General features: G+C 55.1%; 1 protein-coding gene across 16 annotated transcripts in view; it reads left to right on the top strand.

Annotated features, from left to right (window-relative positions):
• TCF3 (transcription factor 3) overlaps window positions 1-20000 on the top strand; it is a 100009-nt gene extending 80009 nt beyond the window's left edge. For 3 of the 16 annotated variants that reach the window (XM_054049787.1, XM_054049788.1, XM_054049778.1), the window contains 12 exons: window positions 1034-1136; window positions 1434-1573; window positions 1680-1806; window positions 2651-2709; window positions 3424-3502; window positions 5141-5214; window positions 6190-6393; window positions 7394-7517; window positions 7961-8126; window positions 9037-9275; window positions 12922-13066; window positions 14170-20000. In XM_054049787.1, the coding sequence (XP_053905762.1) occupies window positions 1034-1136; window positions 1434-1573; window positions 1680-1806; window positions 2651-2709; window positions 3424-3502; window positions 5141-5214; window positions 6190-6393; window positions 7394-7517; window positions 7961-8126; window positions 9037-9275; window positions 12922-13064 (1458 nt within the window). In that variant the 3' untranslated portion in view covers window positions 13065-13066; window positions 14170-20000. Of the gene's footprint in view, window positions 1-1033; window positions 1137-1433; window positions 1574-1679; window positions 1807-2650; window positions 2710-3423; window positions 3503-5140; window positions 5215-6189; window positions 6394-7393; window positions 7518-7960; window positions 8127-9036; window positions 9276-10347; window positions 12120-12150; window positions 12378-12921; window positions 13067-14169 lie in introns of those variants that run through there. The other 13 variants (XM_054049794.1, XM_054049781.1, XM_054049789.1 and 10 more) reach the window with 11 other exon arrangements.
• Window positions 20001-24774: the final 4774 nt, after the last annotated feature.

Genomic DNA, 24774 nt, shown 5'->3' with positions numbered 1-24774 from the left:
AGAGGAAGCCGATGGGTGTGGGGAAAGAGAAACTCGAGGAGGTTTCCTTTCCAGAGAGAGAGGTGTCTTCCAGGCAGAGCGGGCTGAGCCCTCCCGGCAGCCTCCGTGCCCATCTCTGCTTTCGTCTGTGTTTAAAAAAATAATGATTAGCGGTTTCAGAATGACTCGATGGGGATGAAAATAAGCTGTAACCAAAGTTCTCAGGTAATTTTGAGTGACATTTCGGTTTCTTTGCGTGTTGAATTTCTGGGTTTGGAAAAAAAAAAGAAGAAGAAAAGGATGTTTTTGCTGTGGCGCAAGGTCAGGGCTTTCTAGGATGGGTTTGATTCATTCAGAAGGGGGGAAAAAAGCCTTTTCTTTGGTTTTGTGCTGTTAAATGAAGTAGCTGAGCGGTGCTGCAGAAATCTAACCATAGGTTGTCTGAGCATCGTTCCCTCCCGCGTGCCCTGCTCATTCCTCAGCTTCCCCTGTGCCTCAGTTTCCCCTGGAGCTGATTTCCAGGAGCGGCTGATTTAGAATCATAGAACAGTTTGGGTTGGAAGGGACCTTAAAGATCATCCAGTTCCAACCCTCTGGCCACGGGCAAGGACATCCCACTGGCTCAGGCTGCCCAAGTGGTGGGGTTGGAGCAGGGGGAGAAGGTCCTGGCCGGTCCCTGTCGCCTCTGGGCAGCCTTCGGTGCGGGGTCAGCCCGCAGAAACGCTGGGTTTTGTGGTTACCCGTCAGAAGTTGTAACCGCAGAAAAAGGAACTAGAGCTGAGAGTTGAAACTGCTGCTGGGACCGACGTCTTTTGCCGGAGGGGGCTGCGGGGATGCGCGCTCTTACGGGAAGGCAGATGGACACCGTGCGGTACGACCACAGTGACTTTGGCTGAGCCGCTTCGGTTCCTCCCCCCCGGCTTTGCTGTAGGACCAGCTTTTGTCATCTGTGATGGATAAAAGCGAAGCAGCACGGGGTTGGGTGCCCTACAAGGAGGATGTGGGATCATGGGGTGGCCAAGGACTTCTCTTCAACCCCTTTCCTGCTCCACAGGTGTATCCATCCAACTCAGGTGATGACTACAGCAGGGATCCAGCTGGATATACTCCCTCGAAGCCTCCCAGCACTGTGTACCCCGGAGCCTTTTATATGGCAGGTGAGTTATTAACAACTCCAGTGTCCTGCAAGGGGGACAGAGCAGGGGCTGCCTGGCTCCTTACAGATGACGGGATGAATTTCACAGCCCATGAGACGGAGGGAGCTCAGGGCAGGAGAGCCTGAGGCACAAAGCAGCCCCATAATGGCTCTGATTTGCCCAGCAGGTGATGCTTAACGTAGGCAGGACACGATGGGGCCAGATTCAGCCCCTCAGCCTGGCTTGACTCACCCCAGTGTGGGCTGTGGGATGCACATCGGTGTCTTTGCTCCACTCAGCTCCAGTTTTTCCTTCCAGACGGACTCCATAACTCGCCAGACCTGTGGAGTTCACCGGGTGCCATGAGCCAGTCGAGTTACGGTGCCATGCTGGGCAGTTCCTCCTCCCCGCTCCCGCAATCCAGTGGCTTCAACAGTTTACACCAGCACGAGCGCATGGTAACGTGTCCCCGGGTGGGCTGGAGGGCTCTGCAAGGTGACTTGGCTGCTGAAGCCTGGCAGGCTTTTTGAGGGCACGTCTCACTCCTCTTTCTCTCTCTGTTAGAACTACCAGCTTCATTCAGGAGAGGTTAACGGTGGAATCCCCTCTGTGTCCGGCTTTTCCTCTGCCTCCACGCCATACGGTGTCTCCAGTCACACCCCGCCGATCAGCGGGACAGACAGCATGATGGGTACGTACGGCCCCGGGGATGCGGTGGTCCCCGGTATCTCCCACCTCACTTTTTTGCCTGGCAGAGACCTAACTGGTAAATCAAAGCCTTGTGCAAAGTTCTGGTACCTGAGGCTGCGATATCCATGTTCCACATACCCAGACACTTTTTATCCCTCGTGCATCACCTCGTGCACGAGGAAGAGGCGCAGTGAGATTATTGCTGCTGGATCCTGAGCAGGCTCTGGTCCAGGGACGAGGTGCTGGCTTTGTTTGGTGGATTTGGGAGGAGAGCAGGAGCTGTGACTTTACCTCTTGGAGGTGTCGTGGCTCAAATGAGTTGCGGGAAGGATTTGCACCTGTATTGAGGGAAGGTAGGGGGAACGTGTGAAGCCGTTTGTCTAAATCGGGAGTAGGAATGTTTGTGCTGCATTTGGATACTACGTTAAACCCCCAAGAGCTTTAATCTCTAACCTTGCTGAACCTGTTACAAAACCTGTTGCTGAAATGAACTCGTGTTCCCCAGGAAATGAGGATCCTGGCCTTCATTCATAGAAAAACCCTTGTTTAGAGGAGGGGAAGCAAGTTTGAGATTGCAGGGGCTTCAGAAGCGCCATGAAAATGGGCTGTGCTGCAGAACAGAGACATTTGGTTGCTGTTGATGGCATGACACCTTCAACCTGGTGTCTCATAAAGACGTGTGTACCCTCATCTGGGCTGCTCTGAGCTGGGCATCCACTTCATTTTCAAGCAAAGCAGTCGGAGCAAGAAATTTCCATCTTGGAGCAGAGAAGGTCTTGTATGGGTGCCTTGTCCTGCTGGATTTCTGGTGCCCTGGCACTGACTTCTGTGTCCTTTCTCAACAGGTAACAGAGGAACCACGGCTGGGAGCTCAGGAGACGCACTCGGGAAGGCACTAGCTTCAGTAAGAGTTCCTGTAGATCCTTGACCCCATCCCTGTCTTGTCGCAGCGTTAAACCTCCCCTCTCTAACAGGAACCCTCTAGGCAGCGGGGAAGGTGGACACATTGAGATGTTTGGGCGAACGCATCCCAAACCCACTGCATCCTCTGAGGGAAGGGGGTTCCCCCCTCTGCATGCTGCCATCCTATGTCCTGGTGCTGTGCAAAGCACCTTTGCAGATGGGGAAACTGAGGCGCTGGCTGTTACAGTGGCCTCACAGACCCATATCCATGAGCCAGCCTGGTCCTGGTTTGGCAAGAAGACCCTCCAACAGCCCTTAGAGCAGGACTTGCAGGTCCCAATAGTCCTGGCCCTGCGTGTGCTGGTTCAAACTGGTCCCACTGGTCTGCCTGCAGTGCAGGGACCTTTGCTTCTGCAGGATGGCAGAGGGGTGCTCAGCACCGCATCTCCTGCAATGATATCTTGGGGCTTGCGCTTCCCTCCAAGGTGGGACCTGAAGGATGGAGGCTGGAGCTGCAGAGATGGTGGCAGTGGGGACGGAGAGGGACCTCAGCATTAATTGGGGACCTTCAGGCTGGGCTGTTGGGCTACTGGGAGCAGTTTTGGTACGGGAAGGGAGGTTCGTAGCGAGGTTCTCACTTGGCAGGGCTGCTGGGGTGGGGGAGTCCCATCCCAGAGTGGGCGCTGCTGACCATGCCCTGCTTCTCTCGCTCCAGATTTATTCCCCTGATCACTCTAGCAATAACTTCTCGTCAAACCCCTCTACACCAGTCGGCTCCCCTCAGGGGCTTGCAGGTAGGTGACAAACCTCGCTCTTCATGTAAAGGCGGTGTCGGGTTTGCTTGCCAAGGCAGTTACTCCCCAGAGTAGCCCCAGTTCCCCATTAAAGACACTTGGGGCAATCTTGCCAAAACTTCTTGATTTTTAAAAGCAGGGGAGTGAGGAGGAAGGACGAGCGGTCTCAAAGATGCTTTTTAAAGACTCCTGAGAGGTTGCATCTCCTTGAATCGATTTTAGCTGTTTCCCTGTTTGGAGCCAAGCGGTGCCTGGGTGCGGCGAACCCCACGCGTGTGCAGGCATCGTAGAACCATAGAATGGTTTGAGTTGGAAGGGACCTCAAAGCCCATCCAATTCCACCCCCTGCCATGGGCAGGGACACCTCCCACTGGATCAGGGGCTCCAAGCCCCATCCAACCTGGCCTGGAACCCCTCCAGGGATGAGGCAGCCACCACTGCTCTGGGCAACCTGGGCCAGGGCCTCCCCACCCTCGTGGTGAAGAATTTCTTCCTAATGTCTACACTAAATCTTTCCCCTTCCAATTTAGAGCCATCCCTCCTCATCCTATCACTCCATACCTTTGTACAAAATCCCTCCCCAGCTTTCTTAGACACCAGCTCTGCCTATGTCCAGTTTTGCCCCTGCAGAGGCATTTTAGCCAGCGGCTTTGCCCATGGCACGAGCCTGGCCCCATCTCTGGGACCCCTCCTGCCCTTTGGACACACCTTGTCCCCACGTACGTGATCTGGGGGAGCCTGGGAGGACTCATCTCTGGGTTTGTCACCTGTAGGAGGAGCACAGTGGGAACTGGGAAGCAGCCAACTCCTTAAAGCCATTTTTAGAGACAAAAGCCCGTCTCTACTCCCGTCCAGTGGGAGAGGTCTTGTTCCTGCCCAGGAGAGCTGGTGCTGAGGCTCCTTGGTACATGGGGTGCAGAGTGACGTACGTGGGCTCAGAGTGAGCACGGTGTCCTCTCCTCCCAGAGATAATGTGCATTTAAAAACATCTTGAGGTCTGATGCCCATCGTGGTGGCCCACGTAGAGCCAGGCATGGCCCGTTGTCGTGGCCCATGTCCAATGTGGTGGCCCAGGTAGAGCCATGCGTGGCTTGGTGACCCATGTCCAATGTGGTGGCCCAGGTAGAGCCATGCGTGGCTTGGTGACCCATGTCCAATGTGGTGGCCCAGGTAGAGCCATGCGTGGTAGCCCATATGTTGCCGTACCCAGAGTGGTGGCACAGTGGTCCAGCTTCCAGCCCCATCTAGTGGTGTGGTGGCCCATGCAAAGTCATGCACGGCATGGTGACCTGTGCAGTGCCGTGATGGCCCATGCCCAGCCCCATCTAGCAGCGTGGTGGCCCATGTAGTACCATACATGGCACAGTGGCCCATGCAACGCTGTGGTTGCCCGTTTTACAGCCCCATCCAGTGATGTGGTGGCCCATGTAGTGCCATGCGTGGCACAGTGGCCCATGTGGTGGTCCGTGCTCAGCGCAGTGGCACAGTTTCCAGCCCCATCTAGCAGTGTGGTGGCCTGTGTGGTCCCATGCTTGGCACAATGGCTTGTGCGGTGGCGTGGTGGCCCGTGTCGGAGCCGTGCGTGGTGGCCCAGCTTCCAGCCCCATCTAGTGGCAAGTTCTCCCTGTTTCTCTGCAGGCACATCTCAGTGGTCGCGAGCAAGTGGACAGGGTGCCTTATCTCCCAGCTACGAAGGGAGCCTCCACACTTTGGTAAGTGTTGCCGAAGGATTCACCTTCTCCTTTTTTCTTCCATCCCCGCATATCTGGTGGTGGAGAGTTTGGGGGTGAAGGTCTTCATCGCCAACATCTGGGGCTGGAGGGAAGGTGGGTGGTTGATAGATAGACACATAGGTGAAGAGCTTTGGGGTGAAGTCCTCATCCCCAACATCTATGGCTGGAGGGAAGGTGGGTGGTTGATAGATAGACATGTAGGTGAAGAGCTTTGGGGTGAAGAGCTTTGGGGTGAAGCCCTCATCCCCAACATCTACGGCTGGAGGGAAGGTGGGTGGTTGGTTGATAGACATGTAGGTGGAGAGCTTTGGGGTGAAGTCCTCATCCCCAACATCTACGGCTGGAGGGAAGGTGGGTGGTTGATAGACATGTAGGTGAAGAGCTTTGGGGTGAAGCCCTCATCCCCAGCATCTACGGCTGGAAGGAAGGTGGGTGGTTGATAGATAGACATGTAGGTGAAGAGCTTTGGGGTGAAGTCCTCATCCCCAACATCTACGGCTGGAAGGAAGGTGGGTGGTTGATAGATAGACATGTAGGTGAAGAGCTTTGGGGTGAAGTCCTCATCCCCAGCATCTACGGCTGGAGGGAAGGTAGGTGGTTGATAGATAGACACGTGAGTGGAAGCAGCCGAGCAGAGTTGGGTCCCTGTGCCCAGAGTCTGTCTGGCAGACGCACAGTCTTATTTCCTACCCCTGTTTAGGGCCCATGCACATCCCTGAGGGCCTGGCCCAGCCAAACAGATCCTGGTTGGCTTCTCCTCCCTTTCCTGAGTGGTTCTGCTTGTGTCACCCTTTGTCATTGAGGGGATGGCAGTGGTGGGGCCAGGAGTTATTTCTCTTCCTTGCGGAAGCTGAGCGTGTGGTTGCCACCAGCCATTCCTTGGCGTAGAGACCTGCTGCGGGCATTTCAGGCGTTAGCACAGACCTATTTCTCTGTCCTGTCTTGTCCCTCAAGCAAAACAAAATGGAAGACAGGTTGGACGAAGCCATCCACGTGCTGAGGAATCACGCCGTGGGCCAGACAGCCACCATGCCGAGCAACCATGGGGACATGCATGGACTCCTGGGCTCAGCGCCGGCTCACAGTGCCACCGTGGGCAGCCTGGGCCAGGCCTTCCCCACCTCCGTCATGTCCCTGGGGAACAGGCACCCAACTCTGGTAAGTGGGGAAGCGCTGTGGGAGCTGGTGGGGACATGCTGGGAACCCACATCACGGAGTCCCCTGCCAACCATGGCCTGGGCTGCATCCAGAGCAGTGGGACCAGGAGGGAGGGAGGGGATTCTGCCCCTCTACTCCGCGTTGGTGAGACCCCCACCTGGAGCCTCATGTCCAGTTCTGGAGTCCTCAGCACAGGGAGGACATGGAGCTGTTGGAGCGAGTCCAGAGGAGGCCACGGAGGTGATCCAAGGGCTGGAGAACCTCCTGTATGAGGACAGGCTGAGAGAGTTGGAGTTGTTCAGCCTGGAGAAGAGAAGGCTGTGGGGAGACCTTAGAGCAGCTTCCAGTGCTGAAAGGGGCTCCAGGAAAGCTGGGGAGGGGCTCTGGATTAGGGAGGGCAGGGAGAGGATGAGGGGGGTGATTTTGAGCTGGAAGAGGGGAGATTGAGATGAGATCTTAGGGAGAAATGTTTTGCTGTGAGGGTGGGGAGGCCCTGGCCCAGGTTGCCCAGAGCAGTGGTGGCTGCCCCATCCCTGGAGGGGTTCAAGGCCAGGTTGGATGGGGCTTGGAGCCCCTGATCCAGTGGGAGGTGATGGAACTGGATGGGCTTTGAGGTCCCTTCCAACCCAAACCATTCCATGATTCTGTGATTCAGAGAGACATTGCTTTTGGTTTGAGAACAGCTCGGGGTGGTCCAGCTTGGGTCACCGTTGAATGGGTGATATGCACAGAAGCGCAGTGGTTTGTTATCTTTGTGCAGAGAGATTGAATCTGCAGTCGGCACAGCGGTGGCTTTTGGTGACAAGCCCTGCATACAGTTCCCTCATGCCCTTCTCTGGGCAAGCAGAGGTGGTGGAAGTGCTGCTCCTTTTCCTGCGGAGCTGTGGCTGTGCTCCGAGTGCCTGTGCCCGCTCCTGGTGTGTGGAGCCGTGGCTGTACCCATGCCTGCTGGCTGCGACGCTTCCCTTGCTCAAGGCTTGCTCTCCTTTTTCTGCCGTAGGTGGGAGGAGGTCACGCCGAAGATGGGTTGTCCAGCAACCCCAGCATGCTCCACAACCACGTCACGCTTCCATCTCAGCCCAGCTCACTCCCTGACCTCAGCCGGCAGCCAGACACGTACAGCGGTAAGGCAGCTCTGCACGCTTGAGGCTCACCTGCCACAGAGGGTTTTGGGTCACCCTGTAGGTCCAACCCTGGGAGAGATGCAAGGTTGGTGCTTCCTTGCAGCATCCGCAGGACAGTTTCTACCTTGAACGTTTTCCAGAGGTTTATCCTGTATGTTCCTGCCCCTCCTGCCAGCTGTGGGTGCACAATGCCCCTGGGACCTACTCGGGTTGGGGAGATTGATCTCCAGCTCGGAGGGTCTGGGAGGCTGGGGGAAAAGAACAGTGAGTGGAGGCAGGGCAGAGCCTGCACCCCTCCAGCTCCTCTTCCTGCAAACCAGCGATGCGGGATGAGACTGGGCTGCTGTCTGTTGGCAATGCAGCACAGCAGGGCTTTGCCTCCCTGCCAACCTTTCTTGTGGGTCAGGTCCCTCTAACCCCCGTGTGTGGCTCTGCTTCCTCGGCAGGCTTGTCAGGGGGGCTGGGACGAAGCAGCGTCTCCTCCGGAACCAGTGAAATAAAGAGGGAAGAGAAGGAGGATGAAGAGAACACGTCGGTGGCAGATAACTCGGAAGAGGACAAGAAGGAACTAAAACCCTCCCGGAATAGAACAAGGTGCTCTTTGAACAGGTCTCTCCCTTCACTTACTCTGTTCCCAGGCTGGGGGCATTTGGGCTGGTGTCTGGCCGTGGTGACCCACCGGACGCTGGGCCGGGGTCATCCAGCGACACAGCCCCCTCAGCCCTTGCATAAAGCAGAGGGCTCGCACTTGTCCCTGCCCATGGCAGGTGGGTTGGAACTAGATAATCTTTAAGGTCCCTTCCAACCCAAACTATTCTATGATTTATCCACATGAGCTACACCCACTGGCGTGCTCGCTCAGGGCATTGTTTGTGGCAGGACCGAGCGCTCAGCTCCCCTCAGCCAGGAGCAGGGAAGATTTTGACCTCCTCCCTGCTTCCAGCTGTCTCCGTTGTCAGCTTCGGGCTCCTGTATCCTCTGTCACATCCAGCCAGATATGTGGCAGCTGATCAGGTAGAGTCCTTCCAGCCCACCAGCATGTCGGCGACCTCTCCATCAGCTCAGAGACCTCGCCAGGGTGATGCTGCCCGGAGGAGCAGTGCCAGTCCTGCTCCTGCCACCTGCAGCCACCTCCTGCCCTGGAGGCAGAGGGCTGCGGTGTCGCGAAGCTTGGGGCTCTGGTGTTGGCCCCCACGCCTTCTCCATGCCAACCTGCGACCTCCTGACAACAAGCTCAGGCCTGAATTGCATTGCCGTGATTTCTTTTGATTGTTTAAAATCAAAACAAAACAAAAAAAAAAAGAGGCAAAGAAGAGCCTTAATTGCTTCTCTCCAAAGCCACTGCGTGTCCCCGTGTCTGAGTGCGGGGCACCGGGCTGGCACGTCCCGGTGGGGTGCGGTACAACGTGCGGGGTTTGGCGTCTCGGTACCTCACCATGTGTTTCTGTTCTGTGAGTTGACCAGTGCTGAGAGTGCACGCGAGGAATGTCCCTGTCTCGTTCTTATTTTAAACCATTAGTCAAGATGAGGATGAGGAGGACGATCTTCTTCCCCCAGAGCAAAAAGCCGAGAGAGAAAGAGAAAGGAGGGTCGCCAATAATGCCCGTGAGCGCCTGCGGGTCCGTGACATCAACGAGGCCTTTAAAGAGCTCGGACGCATGTGCCAACTCCATCTAAACAGCGAAAAACCGCAGACCAAACTGCTAATCCTACACCAGGCCGTATCAGTCATACTGAACCTGGAGCAACAAGTTAGAGGTCAGTGAGGGTCCCGGAGTGGTGATATTTTACGTATCTGATCGGCACGGGGCTGTCTGTCTGTCTGTCTCCTGTGACACGTGCTGTGGTGCCTCGCACTCTCTCTCTCTCCTCTGTGGCCTTGCATTCCCAAGGCTGTGGATGTCCTTTTTTTTTTTTCTTTTAATTTTGTTTTTTCCCCTTTTTTGCATCCCTGCTGTTCTCTTTTGTTCCCCGCTGCCTGTGCTGCATGCTGCTCCCCGACGGGGCACCTGCGCCGTCCTCGCTTTCCTCCAGCCAGGTGTTCTGCTCAGCTGCTTGGCCAGCAAAATGAAAAAGAAACCCAAAACCCAGCAAATCTCCCAGACCTGAGATCTCTCCGAGGGTTGCTCTGAGCACAGAGCCCATCTCTGCCCGTGGCTGCAGTGAGCAATGCCCCGTCCTCGCTGCCCGCCTGCTGCGGGGCTCTGTCCCCACCCCTGGGTTTAGGGGCACACAGCGAATCCTTGGGGATCGCTAGGGGTGGAGACGCCGAGCTCAGGGTTGGGCAGCTCACGGTGCCTGTACAAAGCGGTCTCCAACACAAGCTGGAAGCACTGTGCATCCCTAGCAGAGCCCGGAGCTGCAGGCGGGCGCACAGGCTCTCCCGTCCCCACGCCCGTCTCAGCCGCTTGTGCTTGTCCCAACTGCTGTGGCCCGGTGGGAGGGGAAGCAGAGAGCTTGGCTTTCCTTCTCCCAAGGACTTGGCTGCTTTGTTCCCGCATCCCGCAGTGCATGCTCCCGCTTGCCGGCCCCGCCGCGCAGGGTGCCGTGGCAGGTTAACTCCCTTTCTCTCTGCAGAGGCTGTTGTAACACGCATCGGTGGTTTGTGCCTGGCTGTGCTCCTCTCTGCTGGCCTCTGCTGTTGCATTGATGTTGGAGTCCTTTGTGCCTCTCTCCAGTTTGTAATTTTTTGCCTTTCATAACATGTATATTTTTTCCTGTCTCTTTTTTAATTTCCCCTTCCTTTTTTTTTATTTTTTTTTTAATTTTTTTTTTTATTTTTATTTTGAGTTTTTTATTTCGTCGTTCTGTTCTTTCTGATCTCCTACAGACAGTCCCCAGCCGTGACCTCTCGCTGGTCCCACTCTCTACCTTGTACTTGCTGCTCGCGGATCGAGGCAGGAGCCGAGGGGCGGCGGTGGGCGAGGGGTAGACAGAGTTGGCACCGTGTTCACTTTGGTCTCCCACGCTTGTCCCTTTTTAAACCCTTCTTGGATGCAGCCGGGAAACGAACGGAGCCCCGTGTGCTGCTGTCAGCAGGCAGTGAGAGAGCCCCTTCTTCTGGCAGTTTGGCCTTCGGGCAATGAAAGGAGCTGATCTCAACCTCCCCTCCTGCAGGGCTGCCGTGGAGTGGGACCATCACGTCCCAGTTGGGGCTGCTGGAATCCTCCTGCTGCTACGGGGCAGGAAGGGAGAAAAAAGAGAAGATTTAGGGCCATTGCGGGGCCGGGTAGGCAGGTCAGTGCCTGCTTGAAGCAGGACACGAGGCAGCCAAACCACCGCACATCCCTATAATCCAGAGGACCCTTGTGGCCATGCAGAGCACGAAGCAGCACGTGAGGAGACAGCTCCATCCTGCCCAGCTGCGCTGAGCGGGGCGCTGGGTCCCTGCCAGGGAAGCCATCAGCCAGAAGCTGCAGCTCGGAGGAAGGAGCTGGGCTCCTGCTGTGGGTGGGTACGGCTGCCAGGACATCTCCGTTCTCTCCCAGCCCTCTTGGATGAACTGGAGAGAAGGTGGCAGTGCCAGCTGGGGCAGCGAGGAGGGGACACAGGCAGGACAAGGCAGTGAGGAAAGGATGCAGGCAGGTCCAGTGGGCAACCCTCTGTCCCACACAGGCGAATGCCCTCCTGGGGAGCCTTTGCTCCTCCTCTACATGGTTGGGCACCATCTGGAGCCTCTCCAGACCCTGCACACACCCAGGAAGACTCTGACTGCAGCCCCTCTTCGATGAAGGTTTATCCCCACGTGGCTCTGCTGGAGCTGAAGGCCACAGTCTGTCCCAGTGCCAGGTCTCACCCAAGGACAGTAGAATCATTAAGGTTGGAAGAGAGCTCTAAGATCATCCAGTCCAGTCCAGACCCTCCTCAGATAAGTGTCTTTCCTGCAGGAATTTTTGCTCTGGGGGAGAAGGTCGTCTGCACAGTAAATTGGAGACTTGGGCTGTGGGCCAAGCTATGGTTTAAGATGCTGCCAGCACGACTCTGCCTTTTCCCCTGTCCCCGCCGGTTTCGGGCACCCCCAGGGTGCTGCCAGTTGTGGAGGTTCTCCCAAAGACATCTGACCATGTCTGGAAAAGAAAATCGCCCCCTTCAGGAGGGATTTTGGCTGTGTTGAAAGTCATGGATTCAGTGTCTGCGTCCAAGACTGACCCGCAGCAGCAGCCAGAGCACCCTGGGTGCTGCCCCCACCCGTAAGAGGGTGCTGGGCCAGGCTCCCCAAAACGCCTTCACCGGGAGGAATTTGCTGCAGATGGAGTTTTGAAGGAAATCTTACAAAGTGGAATTTGCTTTCTGCCAAAAAGTCTTTCGTTCGGGACAGAACTTGATGTTTTTAGTTGATATCTCCCCTGAACTAAGACTTTTTTAGCCCAAAATGCCCAGAAAGGCAATATTTTGGAGAGGGGAGAAGGTGTGGGTGTTGATACTGCAGCCTCGCCCCCGGCAGCACCCTCCAGCCCCGCGGGAGTGCTGGCAGCACCTTCCCCAGCCTCGCCGAGGCCAATTGGCTTTGTGAAGTGAGGCTCTTTGAGCCGATTCCAGTGGACACCAGAAGCACTTCCAGCACGGCAACGTTCAGCCCCCCCCCACCCTTGGACCACCCCCCTGACTAATCCCTGTGGTGCTATGAACCCAGCAGTACAGACGAGGCCTTGTCACTGGAAGACAAAGATCTGAGGGACCGGGAGAGGAGAATGGCCAATAACGCCAGGGAAAGGGTGCGTGTGCGGGACATTAACGAGGCCTTTAAAGAACTGGGACGCATGTGTCAGATGCACTTAAAAACGGACAAAGCACAGACCAAACTGATCATCCTACAGCAAGCGGTGCAGGTCATTCTGGGCCTGGAGCAGCAAGTACGAGGTATGGTAACAGCTGGCAGGGGCATTTCGGGGCCTTTCTTTCCCCCCACATCTCTCTATGCGTGTGCATCTCTGTTGTGTCTCTTGCTTTCGGCACGAGGTTGTGTTTTCGCATCGCCAGCGGCACTTTCGGGTGCACCGTGCCACGGGCTGAGCTTTTCAAAGCCCCAGCCCGGGGTAGATTCAAGGCTGCTCTGTCCTTCTTTCCTCCTGCTTAATGGGAATTTGGCACCTGGATCCAAATTAAGCAACTTTGGAAAACTCGGTCCTCAACTTGGGTTTTTCTGTGGGCAAGCAGATGTTTTGAATTGGTGTGGTGCTCCAGCTGGGCATGGGGTTTGGCTCTAGCAGGGGTCCCGCCAAGTTTCTGCAGCCACTGCAGGCAAAGAGCAGCTTGCACTGAGGTTCTTTCCTCGCATGGTCCTGTCTGTTTGTCCTGGGACGCTGTCCTTGCTCTCTCTGTTGGATGCTACTGCTGCTGCGCGCGATGCTGTTGCTCCAACTGAGGTTGCTTCCCTCCCTCCCTTGCTGTTTTTTTGGCATAGAGCGCAATCTGAACCCTAAAGCAGCCTGCTTGAAACGTCGGGAAGAGGAGAAAGTGTCCGGAGTAGTAGGAGATCCCCAGATGACACTTTCAGCTTCACATCCTGGTCTAGGAGATGGTCACAACCCTGTTGGACACATGTAAAGGTATCGTCCCCTGCCCTGTGATCCCGGCATCCCTCTGCCAGCACGCGCTGCTCTGCTCTGGAGCTCAGCCCTACTCAGTCCGACCTCCTCAACCTCCTTCTTCATTTACCTTAAGTAAATGACTCGCATTTGCGTTGCGTTTGCTCATCCGTGGCTTTCCAAAGCCTCTGCCCCGCAGGAGAGGTGCAGCCCCGTAGCCGGGATGGAGGTTTCGGTGCTGTCCCCACCCTGAGCAAGCTCAGCTCTGCTCTGTTGGCTACTGGAAACCAGTAACTCCCTTCCCCGGTGGTCCTGTGGGAGGGAACAGGCAGGTCCAGAAACACCAAGAAAGACATAGAAAGTGACATGTCCCAGCAGGGCTGTCCCCGTTTTTAAAGGAACACTGTGCTTGGTCAGGAATAGCTGAACTTGTTTGACCAGAGTGGTGTCAGAGTGTCATAAAATCATGGAATCATTAAGGTTGGAAAAGCCCTCTAAGCTAATCCAGCCCAACACCACCATCCCTACTAAACCATGGCCCAAAGTGCCATGGCCACACACTATTTGAACCCCTCCAGGGATGGAAACTCCCCCACTGCCCTGGGCAGCCTCTGACAGGACTTTACCGCTCTGTCAGGAAAGAAATTTTTCCTAATATCCAATCTAAACCTCCCCTGGTGCAACTTGAGGCCATTCCCTCTCGTCCTATTCCTTGTTACTCGGGAGAAGAACCCAGCACCCACCTCACCACAACCTTCTTCCCAGTAGTGGCTGGGAGCGATGAGGTCTCCCCTCAGCCTCCCCTTCTCCAGGCTAAACAGCCCCAGGGCCCTCAGCTGCTCCTGCTAAGACTTTTGCTCCAGAGAGGGATTATCAGAGGGGGATTGAGCACATCGGTGCCTCAGCGCACAGCACCCAACTCGCACGGAAGAGCTGCGCTCTCCGACGTCCCCTGAGTTCCTGGGCTGCCCTGGAATAATCAAAGGCAAAGCCACAGAAGATCGAGTTCACATCTCAACCCCACGGAGCCCTCGGGGCTGTTGAGCCTGTGACAGAAGCAGAGATTTCTTCTCATTTGGACTTCTCTCACTTGAGGCTTTTGTTTTTTCTCTTTACATTTGTAGATCTTGTAATTCCTCTGGAGAGAGAGAGCTGTAGGAAGAAAACCCTCGGTGCGACCTGCGACCTTCTCGAACCATAAACTTTAGTACTGCTAATACTGACACACGTGGACGGATCCTGGCATGACGTAAGGGGTGGAAAAAAAAAAAAAACAAAACCACAAAATACTTTGTCGAAAACAAAAAAAAAACGCAAACGAAAACAAAATTGCCTTAAGTGAAAAGTGCGGAACAGTCAATACATATCACTCAGTTAGGAGGGGGTGGCGTGTTCTCTTGGCTTGTTCACAAGCAGCCAGCAGCAAAATTGTGCCTAAGCTTGATATTTCTTTTTTTTTAAGAAAAAAAAAGAACATTAGTTATGAGATTTTTTATGTAGAACAAATAGCAATGCCTTTTGGGTTTTTTTTTTTAGCTTCTTTTTTGCATATGTTTTTTGTAAGCAACGAAAAAGAATTTCTTTTTTGTATAAAAAAAATAATGTCTTGTACCCCCACGCTTTTCTGCTGCTGTTTCGATAGTTAACGTTGCATCTTTAGGATCAACCAGAATATTAAAATTGTATTAAGAGAGACTGGATATAAAGAGAGGAATTCTCAGATTCGGCTCTGAAAGCCACTAAAAGCGAATGTAGCCACAGCGAGGGGATGTTCTTCCTTGCCTGGCTTGTACCTTCCATTATAAAAAAACAAACACCTGCGCTGAATTCACCATCTCTTTGCTTCGGCCACTTCTGATTTGGGGGCAAAGGAAGTTAAACAGCAAAGCAAATCACGGCAGTGTCCCTCAGCGCTGCTCCCGCTCCTCCCAGGAGCCGACCAGGGTCCATCAAGGGTCTCTGCAAGATTCGATTTGCTCCTGGAGGATCCTGGCGTCCCTCCTGGGACCCCAGAGCATCGCAACGGGGAGGATGAGCTGCCGAGGAGGTGGAAGAGAACCAAGGAGCTGGAAAATTTCAAGGTAAGCGACACGGATGCAAGAGGGAAGCCCCAGGGAGGAGGAAAGCGCCCTTTGCCCACGTGTCTCAGCGAACACCCGCTGTCAGAGGCGCTTCCAGGGGTAGCGTTGAACAAAGATGAACTGAACAAAGCTGGAGGACTGGGAAGAGGCAGATGGAGCAAAGGCAGCAGCAGGACACTGTGCTCAGCGCCCTTGCAGCAGACAGACCGGCGGAATTCAAGGTGGCAGGAATGGGAGCGCTCGCTCCAGCCCTAGACAAGCCCCAACCAGCAGCAGGATCTCCGTCTCCACACGTCTTTGGAGTTCCCACCATTGGGAAATGCGACACACTGCAGGCTTGCGAGAAAGGTGGTTTCATACCCCACCTTCACCCGCTTTTCTAGCTCCAAAGTATCCTCGGGAGCAATCTCAGCTCGGCGTGCCGCCCGGCTTGCTGTGGGGTGCAGAGTGGCCACTGTCAGCTGCACATGGGCTCCTCTCTCCATGCTGGCAAGGAGGGGAGCAGCGAGCGCCTGTTCTGCACGAGATGCTCCAGCAGCATCTCTTCCCTCCGAGGGTTTCCCAGCATCGCTCCAGACTGCTCTGGTGTGCTCAGTGGGAGGAAGCAGCAGCCCCGCTGCGTGGCAGGGTGCCTCAGAGATGCAAGAGCAGACGAAGAGGTGGTTGGTGGTGCTGAGCTGCTGCAGCTGTTCTAGAGTCAGCAATGGGAAAGCATCCACCAGGAATTTATTCTTGTTTCTTCCTTCTCCTTCCCTTTCTGAAACGTTTTGTGCCTGGTTCTTCCCAGCTCTGCAGGCTGACTGGCTCAGCTCCCCAGGGGGGTGTTCAATCCTATCGGTGGTGCCTGTGATGCTCTCGGACTGGGAACGGCTGCTGCCCGGATCTGCCTGGCAGAGATCAGTCAGGAAGGATAATTCATGAGTTGGTGGCCCTAAGGGGGGACGTGGGGACAGGGAATAGGGTAGACCGTGGCAGCAGGGTCCATCTCTCCCCTCGGCTTCTCTGGCCTGTTCTCCTGAGGAAACCGTATTGCTTTGGCCCCGGGGAAAGGGAAGGACTGGTGAGCAGGGTTAGGTCCTGTGGCACTTCCTAGCAACCCCAGGCTTTGGTGTAACATCCTGGTGCTCCTTTGCGCTCATAGCTGTGCTTTGTGCTCCAGCAAAGCCCACTGGAAATGCTCAGGACATTGCTCAGCTCCCACCTGTGCCCGGGTACCATGGGCTCAGCCTTTGTAGCATCGCAGAGCAGAGCCAAGCCACGTACCAAGGCGGAGCTGTATGGGACCATCTTCTCCCTGCTGCCCCTGGCACCAGCGTCACCCTGTGCCTCTGCAAGGTCCAACCCTAACTCTGAGGCTTTCTGGTGCTCCTGGCTTTTCCTGCCTGCAGCCCACTGCTTGCTTCTGTGTGCTGAGACCTGAGACCACAGCCACCTCCAGCTCTGCCTTCAGGAAGGCTGAGAAAGGCCGGTGGCCGTGGTCCCCGTAGCCCAGGAACACGTGTTGTGTTCTTCCCTGTGTCAACAGACGTCTTTCAGCCTAATTAGCTCATCAGGTTATGACATTCTTCCTTCCCTTGGGTTCTTCTGCCTGCTTAAACGCTGGCCAGCGTGAGATGGATGAGGTTTTCCTCCATGTGTGACATCCTTGTCCCCGTGGAGCTGTTCCCTTGCAGCAAAAGCCGTGTCTTCCCAAAGCATCCCGCCAGGTTGGGTTGTGCTTCGGATGCTGAAGTTGAGGATGGTAAAACAGGCAGGGAGGGGGCAGTGCCCCTCTGTAGCCCACCAGCCAGATCTGGGCACTCAGACAGCCCCGATCCATGCTCTGGGGTAGAAACTGGGGACTCTTCAGCTGCTTCATCCCACGAGCGATGTCAGCAGGATGGGACTGGGGCTGGCGGGGCGCTTGCTGCTCCGGGATTTCTGCCGGTTCGGTGCCACTGCCCCAGGACCAGGAGGGATAAAGCAATGTCCCAGCCCTGGCAAGCATGAAACTGGACAAAAATCATTCAAAAGTGCTTCCCCCACACTTTGGTTTTGCAAAAAAGAGTTTGAGGTGGCAGTCACGTACAACTGGAGTTAAAGAAAAGAGATTGTAGCCAAGAAAAATCCAGAAACTCAACCAAACTGGAAATTTGAGAAGATTTGTGATTTGTTGCAAACTTTGCTGAACTCTGTCATCCCCTCCGAGTTCTGGCTAACGCTCCGCAGGCCAGGGGTGACTTCAGATGGGATGGAGCCTTTCCCATCATCCCAAATCCACCAGGCATTGTGAGAGAGACAGGGCTTTTCATCTGAATTTAGGTGGCTCAGATGCTGTTTTCTTGCTAGCAGGACCACCTTTAGCAAGGCTTGGGCGAAGGTCAGCCCAGTGTTCGGCTGTGTGGAGCACAGCAAGGAAAAGTTACTTTGGCTTGACGGTGGTTTTGGCTCTGTTTGAGGCTGGTGTTACAACCTGCCAGGAAAAGTGGCTTTTCAGGCGTTATGTTCAGAATACCATCAGCCCAGCCCTGAAATCCCAACCTGTTGCAATGAAACTCGCATCTTTAGGTGTTATGGTCAGAGATATCAGGGTCTGTGCCCTCTGCAGCCCACAGCTCTGCTGGCGTTCAGCTGTTCAGGCTTGCAGATCACTTTTCTCCCCAAACTTGCTTCTCTGTGTGTCCCTTGCACCTGCGGTCCTGCATGAAGAGGTGTCCCGGGTGGGTGATGTGCTGCAGGATGGCATTGGGTTTTCTGCTTCCTCTCTCAGCCTTGCATGCATGGGTTCTCCCCGGCTGTGTGCCCCTCGCCACTGGGGCTCCCAACACCCCCAAAGCTCCCATCCTCGGATAAGGAACCAGGGAAGAGGTTGCTTCCCCCTTTCCTAGTTTTTTCCCAGGCAGGAGAGGCTGAGCTGCGTCGCAGCCGAACAGCAGAACTGGGGCGCCGGGCTGCCGTGGGACACTCCATGTGCAGCCGGGCCACCTGCTGCGGTGCAATCCTCACCTCCCCAGCCCATAGCAGCTCCTCTTTCCTCCCGCTCCAGCAGCTCCCTGCGCATCCTGCCCAGGAGCCATGCGTGCCACCAGGTGCGGGGGAGTGTCTGGAATCCAGGTTATTAACAGTAAAACTTGCAGATTTTGGTTCTTTCTCCCTCTTCGCCTGCTTTCGCCCCAGAGCAAAACAGCTGCAGCCTCCAAGACTGCATCTTTATAGTCCCATCCTGGTGGTGCTCAGCATTGATGGAAGGTGGTGGCAGCCTGCCTGCTCCTGCTCCCAATCCCACAGCTGCTGCCAGTGCACCCCAGGGAGCAAAATTCCAGCTGACCCCTGGTTTTGCAGTCGTTTCCCTGCCTGTGACCCATCACTCAGGCCTTCTCCCAGCCGAGCCAACTGCCTGGCTTGACTTCAGCTCCAGCTCTTTGCCAACATCTCCTCAGGTTCCTCTGTTCTGCTTTTACAGCTCACTCTGGTGTCCTTCAGAGTGTTGTTGGACAGGACCTGGGATATCTGGATCCCAGTCTGGCCACACTGAGCTCCAGCGTGGGAGCAAGAGGCGCAGCAGTGCCTGGGCAGACGATTTGTAGCTGAATTGCACCCCAAGATCTCGCATCCGGCTGTTGGGAGCAGGTCCATGCCAGCCCCACACCATGGAGTCAACTTGCTGCCCCTTCCCTGTGCGCCAGCACTCCCGGGTCAGGGATTTGGTTCCTTTGCCATTGGGGTTTTTGCCCTTTCCAGCAGAGAAATGCAGAATTGGGATGTGAAACCTCCCCAGCTGTGACTTCAGTGAACCGCTTCTTCCCCCAGCCTGTGTGTCAGTGACGAGCTGGTTTCCTAGAGGTTTTGCTCTGGCTGCGCAGTAGCGGTTGAAGAGGAAGGACAGAATCGGGTTGGGATTTCCCCAGGAGTCTACAATTTCAGGTTCAGTGCAGAAGGTGCTCTCAAAGGTCCTCTGTGTCTCACGCCTGTACCCAGTGAAGCCAGCAGAGCCTTTGGGCACTGGGCCCTTGCTGGGCAACCCAGCACATCCTCCCCCTCGGCAGCCGTGAGAAACGGGAGAAACCCCCATCCCCTGCACCCCTGAGCTCTGCTCCCATGGAGAAGCTGCCACCTTCAGTACCGGGGAGCCCTTTGCAGCCCCTTCTTTGTGCTGTACTGGTGACTACAGGCTGGTTCCAGTTTCAGCAAGCCCTTGGCCTGGGGTTTTAGAAAAGGGCTGAGCATGGGGAGCTGAAGCACAGCTCGTACCAGAGCTGGACTGGGAGAAGCCATCAGTCCCCTGCAGGCTAACCTGGAGCAAGCCGTGGCCACTGGGTTCCCCCATTCCTGCTTGACACCAGCAATAGCAAGACCTGTTTTCCATACCACGAGCTCACATAACGTCTTTCCCCTGTTAAATCCTATGCAACCCCCTCTCCTCTCACCAGGGCTCTCCAGATCCCAGCCCAGACCATTCTCTCTGCTCTTGTCCGTGATCGCTGAGTTCCTGCTCCCCTCTGCTCTCAGGGTCCAGCTTCATTTCTTGCAGCTCCCCAAGCATTTCAAGACCTGTGCCCTGGAGCCGGGATGGGTATGTGAGAGGTGAGACCGCAGGAACACCTCTTCCAGCTCACTCTGCAGGAGCTGAGCACTAAATTGGAGGGGGCAAGGCCTGTCCCTAGGGCTTCTCCATGCTCCCTTCACCCTCCTGTGCCTTCTGCTCAATGCTTGGCAGCTCATTGCCAGCATCCTTTATCTTGCATGATCTTCTTCTGCCCCTGAATGGAGAAGCTGTGTCCCACCACACTGCTGCCCAGCTCCATGGGCTGCTCCGTTGATGCCTGAGCCTCAGGCTTGGCTTGGCTTGGCTTCCTTCAAGCTTGAAGGTGTGTTTTCCTTCCTCCTGTGCTCCTCCTTCCTCCTGTGCTCCCCAGTCTCTCCAGCCAGCACCTCCGAGCCGTTTCCCTTTGCGTGCAGCCACCGTGGGTGTCTTCACAGTGGGGCAGAACCATCCCACCAGCTACCGGTGGAGGCAGGAGGATTTGGGAGGTGGACGCTGCAGGTCAGTCCATGGCACAGTTGTCTCTCGCTCCCCCACTGCCCTTAGGGACCGGGTGCCTGGGCAGAGGTTTGATCTTCAGGGCAATTCATCCGTTCAAGAGAGCCGGCACCAGTAGTGCCTTTGCTTGCAGGGCTCCCACCAGAGCCGAGCGTGGAGGAGATCTCGGTGTCCTTTCTGGTGAACCTTGTGTCCATCTTGCATCTCACCTTCCAGGAGCACGAGGCAGCCCTGCCATGAGTTTCCACGCCGGTATTTCCATTCTTTGGCTTTTGAACGCCTCTTGCTCCTCAGGTCTTTCAACGCCCACTTTGGTCCTGCCCAGCAGCACCCACCACGTTGGAAGGAGGGGGAATAAACCTCCTCCCCTGTTACATCTCGGCACAGCGGGTTTTGTGCTTCACAACGGGGCATCCCGGGTACCGAGGCCGTTTGGGTACCGAGTTCGTTAGCTGAAGAGCATTCTTGTGCCCGGCATCCCCTGGGGAACCACGGAACTCCCATCGCAACCAGCTGGGAGCACTGTGGATCCCCCCTTCCCCATGCCACGTCTTCCCAAATCACTTGAAACCCACCAGCTTTTGGACAAACCTGGAGCTTCTCGAGGAGGGATGGAGCCATGGGAAACCAGGAACCTTCTGGGAGTCAATTTGCTGGGAGAAGGGAAAGGAGAAGAAGTGGAGCAAGGATGGCCACAACCCCACACTTGGACCTCATGGTCTGCTGGAAATGACCCATTTTCTCTGGAGGGCTCCAGCGTGGTGGGGAAACAAAGCTGGGCTGCCCTTCCTATATATTTTTGTAGGACGAGGGGGTGGGAGACCAGATGGGAAATGCCTGCGGAAGTTGTTTTATTTTTAACCCTGTAGAAAGTTTTGGGTTGTTTTTGGTTTTTGGCCTTTAAATAAAAACAAATGGTCCTTGCTTTTGATGTTTATGCTGCCTACCTGTAAATCCAGATGTACTTAAGTGGCTGAAATCCTTGTTCTTAAATCAGATACACATTATAGTTTTGAACTATATATATAGTAAATATATATATATATGCCTAACCCAGCAAAAAAAAAAAAAAAAGAAAAAAAAAGAAAAAAAAAGAAGTGAAAAATAAAGTATTTGGGGGTGGGAAAATGCATTGTTCTCTGAAAGGAATCACAATTGGGGGATAAAATTGTGTTTCTGAGTGCCTCAAGATATGAATTGTTTTCATTTTTTTAAATAATTTTATACAAGTGTCAAAACAGCTGGCTGGATTATTTGGAATTTTTAAATAATCCTAACTTTTTTAAAGTAGATTTTGAGAACTGTCCTGTATATAACAGTAATGTAGCAATAAATGTGACATTTTATAACAATATTACCTTTTTTTTCCCCATATCTGTCTTTCAGGTGTTGTATACTGATGAATGAAAAGTTGTAATAAAGGTTTTTACCTTGTACTAAAAAAGATAAGACAAGACAGGGCGAGTTTCAGGCATGGACAGGCTGGAGAAGTGGGGCTGTGAGAACCTCAGGAGGTTCAACAAGGCCAAGGGTAAGGTCCTACACCTGGGACAGGATGATCCACAGTTTCAGTCCTGGATGGGGGTGATGTGATTGAGAGCAGCCCTGAGGAGAAGGACTTGGGGTGCTGGGGATGAGAAGCTCGACATGAGCCGGGAACGTGCGCTCACAGCCCAGAAACCAACTGTGTCCTGGGCTGCATCCAGAGCAGCGTGGCCAGCAGGGAGGGAGGGGATTCTGCCCCTCTGCTCCTGTCTTGAGAGACCTCATCTGGAGGATTAGGTCCAGTTCTGGAATCCTCAGCGTAAGAAGGAGATGGAGCTGTTGGAACGGGTCCAGAGGAGGCTACAAGGGTGATCAGAGGGCTGGAGAACTTCCCATATGAGGACAGGCTGAGAGAGTTGGGGTTGTTCAGCCTGGAGAAGAGAAAGCTCTGAGGGCACCTTAGAGTGACCTTCCAGTACCTGAAGGGGCTACAAGAAAGCTGAGGAGGGGCTGTTCCCAAAGGCTCGTGGGGATAGGACGAGGGGGAACGGGTATAAACTGGAGAGGGGCAGATTTAGACTGGACATAAGGAAGAATTTCTTCACCGTGAGAGTGGTGAGACAGTGGCCCAGGTTGCCCAGAGCAGTGGTGGCTGCCCCATCCCTGGAGGTGTTCAAGGCCAGGTTGGATGGGCCTTGGGCAGCCTGATCCAGTGGGATGTGTCCCTGCCCATGGCAGGGGTGGAACTGGATGATCTTTAAGGTCCCTTCCAACCCAAACTATTCTACGATTCTGTGATTGTCCCTCTTCCTGTGCTCCAGGCATGAGTCCTGCCCACCCGAATCAGCGCTGTGACGCAGCCTGAACCACACACAGTGGCCTTCAGAGAAGGTTTCCAGTGCTGCCCATCAATGTGGGATCTGGGCATCTTCTCCAGCAGCTGTTGGAACCACCTCGGCAGAGGTGTAGGTGCTGGCGATGGGATCCCCCACCACCTCTGAAGCTTTGCTTGCACGGGGTAGCACATGTTCTGCCCCAGGTTAGAGATCTCTCCTGCGTGTGCGATTACACAGAGCTAAGCGTTATCAAGGAAAAGCAAGCCTGGTCACCAGGCTTGCTTTCCCCACCGAGCCCTTGGGAATGCGGTGGCTGCGGCAAAGGCCCTGGCTTCCTGCAGGAACTCATGCCAGGAAGCTCCCATCTGCTGTCCTTGTGCATCTTGAGCAGCAGGGAAATCACTCGCTGGAACGAACCCAAAATCACACAGTACAATGACCCGCATCACCCTGTGGGCACCCAGGCACGGAAACACCAGAACCATCCATGTGAAATGGGTGGTGTTGGGGACGCAAAGGGCTCTCAACTCTCACATCCCGGAGGTGTTCAAGGCCAGGTTGGATGGGGCTTGAGAAGCCTGATCCAGTGGGATGTCCCTGCCCATGGCAGATGGGTTGGAACTGGATGACTATCAAAGTCTCTTCCAACCCAAACTATTCTATGATTCTCCAGGGTGGATGGGAAGGTGATGGCTGCCGGCAGCATTGATGGAACACTGTTTTTGCAGGTCCTCACAAGGACCATGGGAAGCATTTTCAGCCCTGGAGCTTTGGCAGCCCAGGTGAAGGTCCTGGGCACATGAACACTGCAGGGTCACAAGAGGTTGAGCTGGCTTAGAGCAGAGCCTGAGCGACGTTATAGAACCGATAGTGGATTTAGGACCTTCTGCTGAAAAATAATCTGGCTCGAAACTCCCTCTGCTGTTGGAATAGAGTCATAAACTCGTGAAATCACGGAATGCTTTGGGCTGGAAGGGACCTCAAAGCCCATCCAGTCCCACCCCCTGCCATGGGCAGGGACACCTCCCACTGGATCAGGGGCTCCAAGCCCCATCCAACCTGGCCTGGAACCCCTCCAGGGATGGGGCAGCCACCACTGCTCTGGGCAACCTGGGCCAGGGCCTCCCCACCCTCACAGAAAAACATTTCTTCCCAGTAGGTCATCTCAATCTCCCCTCTTTCAGCTGAAAACCATTCCCCCTCATCCTATCCCTGCCCTCCCTGATCCAGAGTCCCTCCCCAGCTTTCCTGGAGCCCCTTTCAGCACTGGAAGCTGCTCTAAGGTCTCCCTGGAGCCTTCTTTTCTCCAGGCTGAACAACCCCAACTCTCTCAGCCTGTCCTCCATACAGGAGGTTCTCCAGCTCTCGGATCACCTTTGTGGTCTCCTCTGGACTGGCTCCAACAGCTCCATGTCCTCCCTGTGCTGAGGACTCCAGAGGTGGACACAAGGCTCCAGGTGGGAGCCTCCCCTCCCTCCCTGCTGGTCCCGCTGCTCTGGATGCAGCCCAGGACACGGTTGGTTTCTGGGCTGTGAGCACACGTTACTGGCTCATGTTGAGCTTCTCCTCCCCCAGCACCCCAACTTCTTCTCCTCAGGGCTGCTCTCAATCCATTCTCCGCACAGAATGGATTTGTGCTTGGGATTGCTCTGTAAAGGAGTCCTGCGTCCAGTTCTGGAATCCTCAACATAAGAAGAACTTCGAGCTGTTGGAGTGCAGAAGAGCCACAGAGATGATCCGAGAGCTGGAGAACCTCCTGTATGAGCACAGGCTGAGAGAGTTGGGGTTGTTCAGCCTGGAGAAAAGAAGGCTCTGGGGAGACCTTAGAGCAGCTTCCAGTGCTGAAAGGGGCTCCAGGAAAGCTGGGGAGGGGCTCTTTGCATGGGCATGGAGTGATGGGGATGGCTTTAAATTGGATGGTGGAAGATTTAGATTAGACATTAGGAAGAAATTCTTCACGATGCAAGTGGGGAGACAGGTTGCCCAGAGCAGTGGTGGCTGCCCCATCCCTGGAGGGGTTCCAGGCCAGGTTGGATGGGGCTTGGAGCCCCTGATCCAGTGGGAGGTGTCCCTGCCCATGGCAGGGGGTGGAACTGGATGGGCTTTAAGGTCTCTTCCACCCCAAACCATTCCATGATGCCATAAGAAGCAGCACTGGGTCCCTGTGGGCCCAGCCCTCACGGCTCCTGTCCCCTCCCCACTCCTGTCCCCTTCCCACTCCTGTCCCCTCTAATGGATGGCGATGAAGCCCAGCAGTTGCCATGGCGACGGTTTTTCGCTCAGGCAGCGCCGCGGGCAGCCCGGCAG

Source organism: Cuculus canorus, chromosome 27 (genome assembly GCF_017976375.1).
Source record: "Cuculus canorus isolate bCucCan1 chromosome 27, bCucCan1.pri, whole genome shotgun sequence".
Classification (NCBI taxonomy): Eukaryota; Metazoa; Chordata; class Aves; order Cuculiformes; family Cuculidae; genus Cuculus; species Cuculus canorus.
Note: the sequence above shows the minus strand (reverse complement) of the source record. Positions and strands in the feature narration are given on the sequence as shown.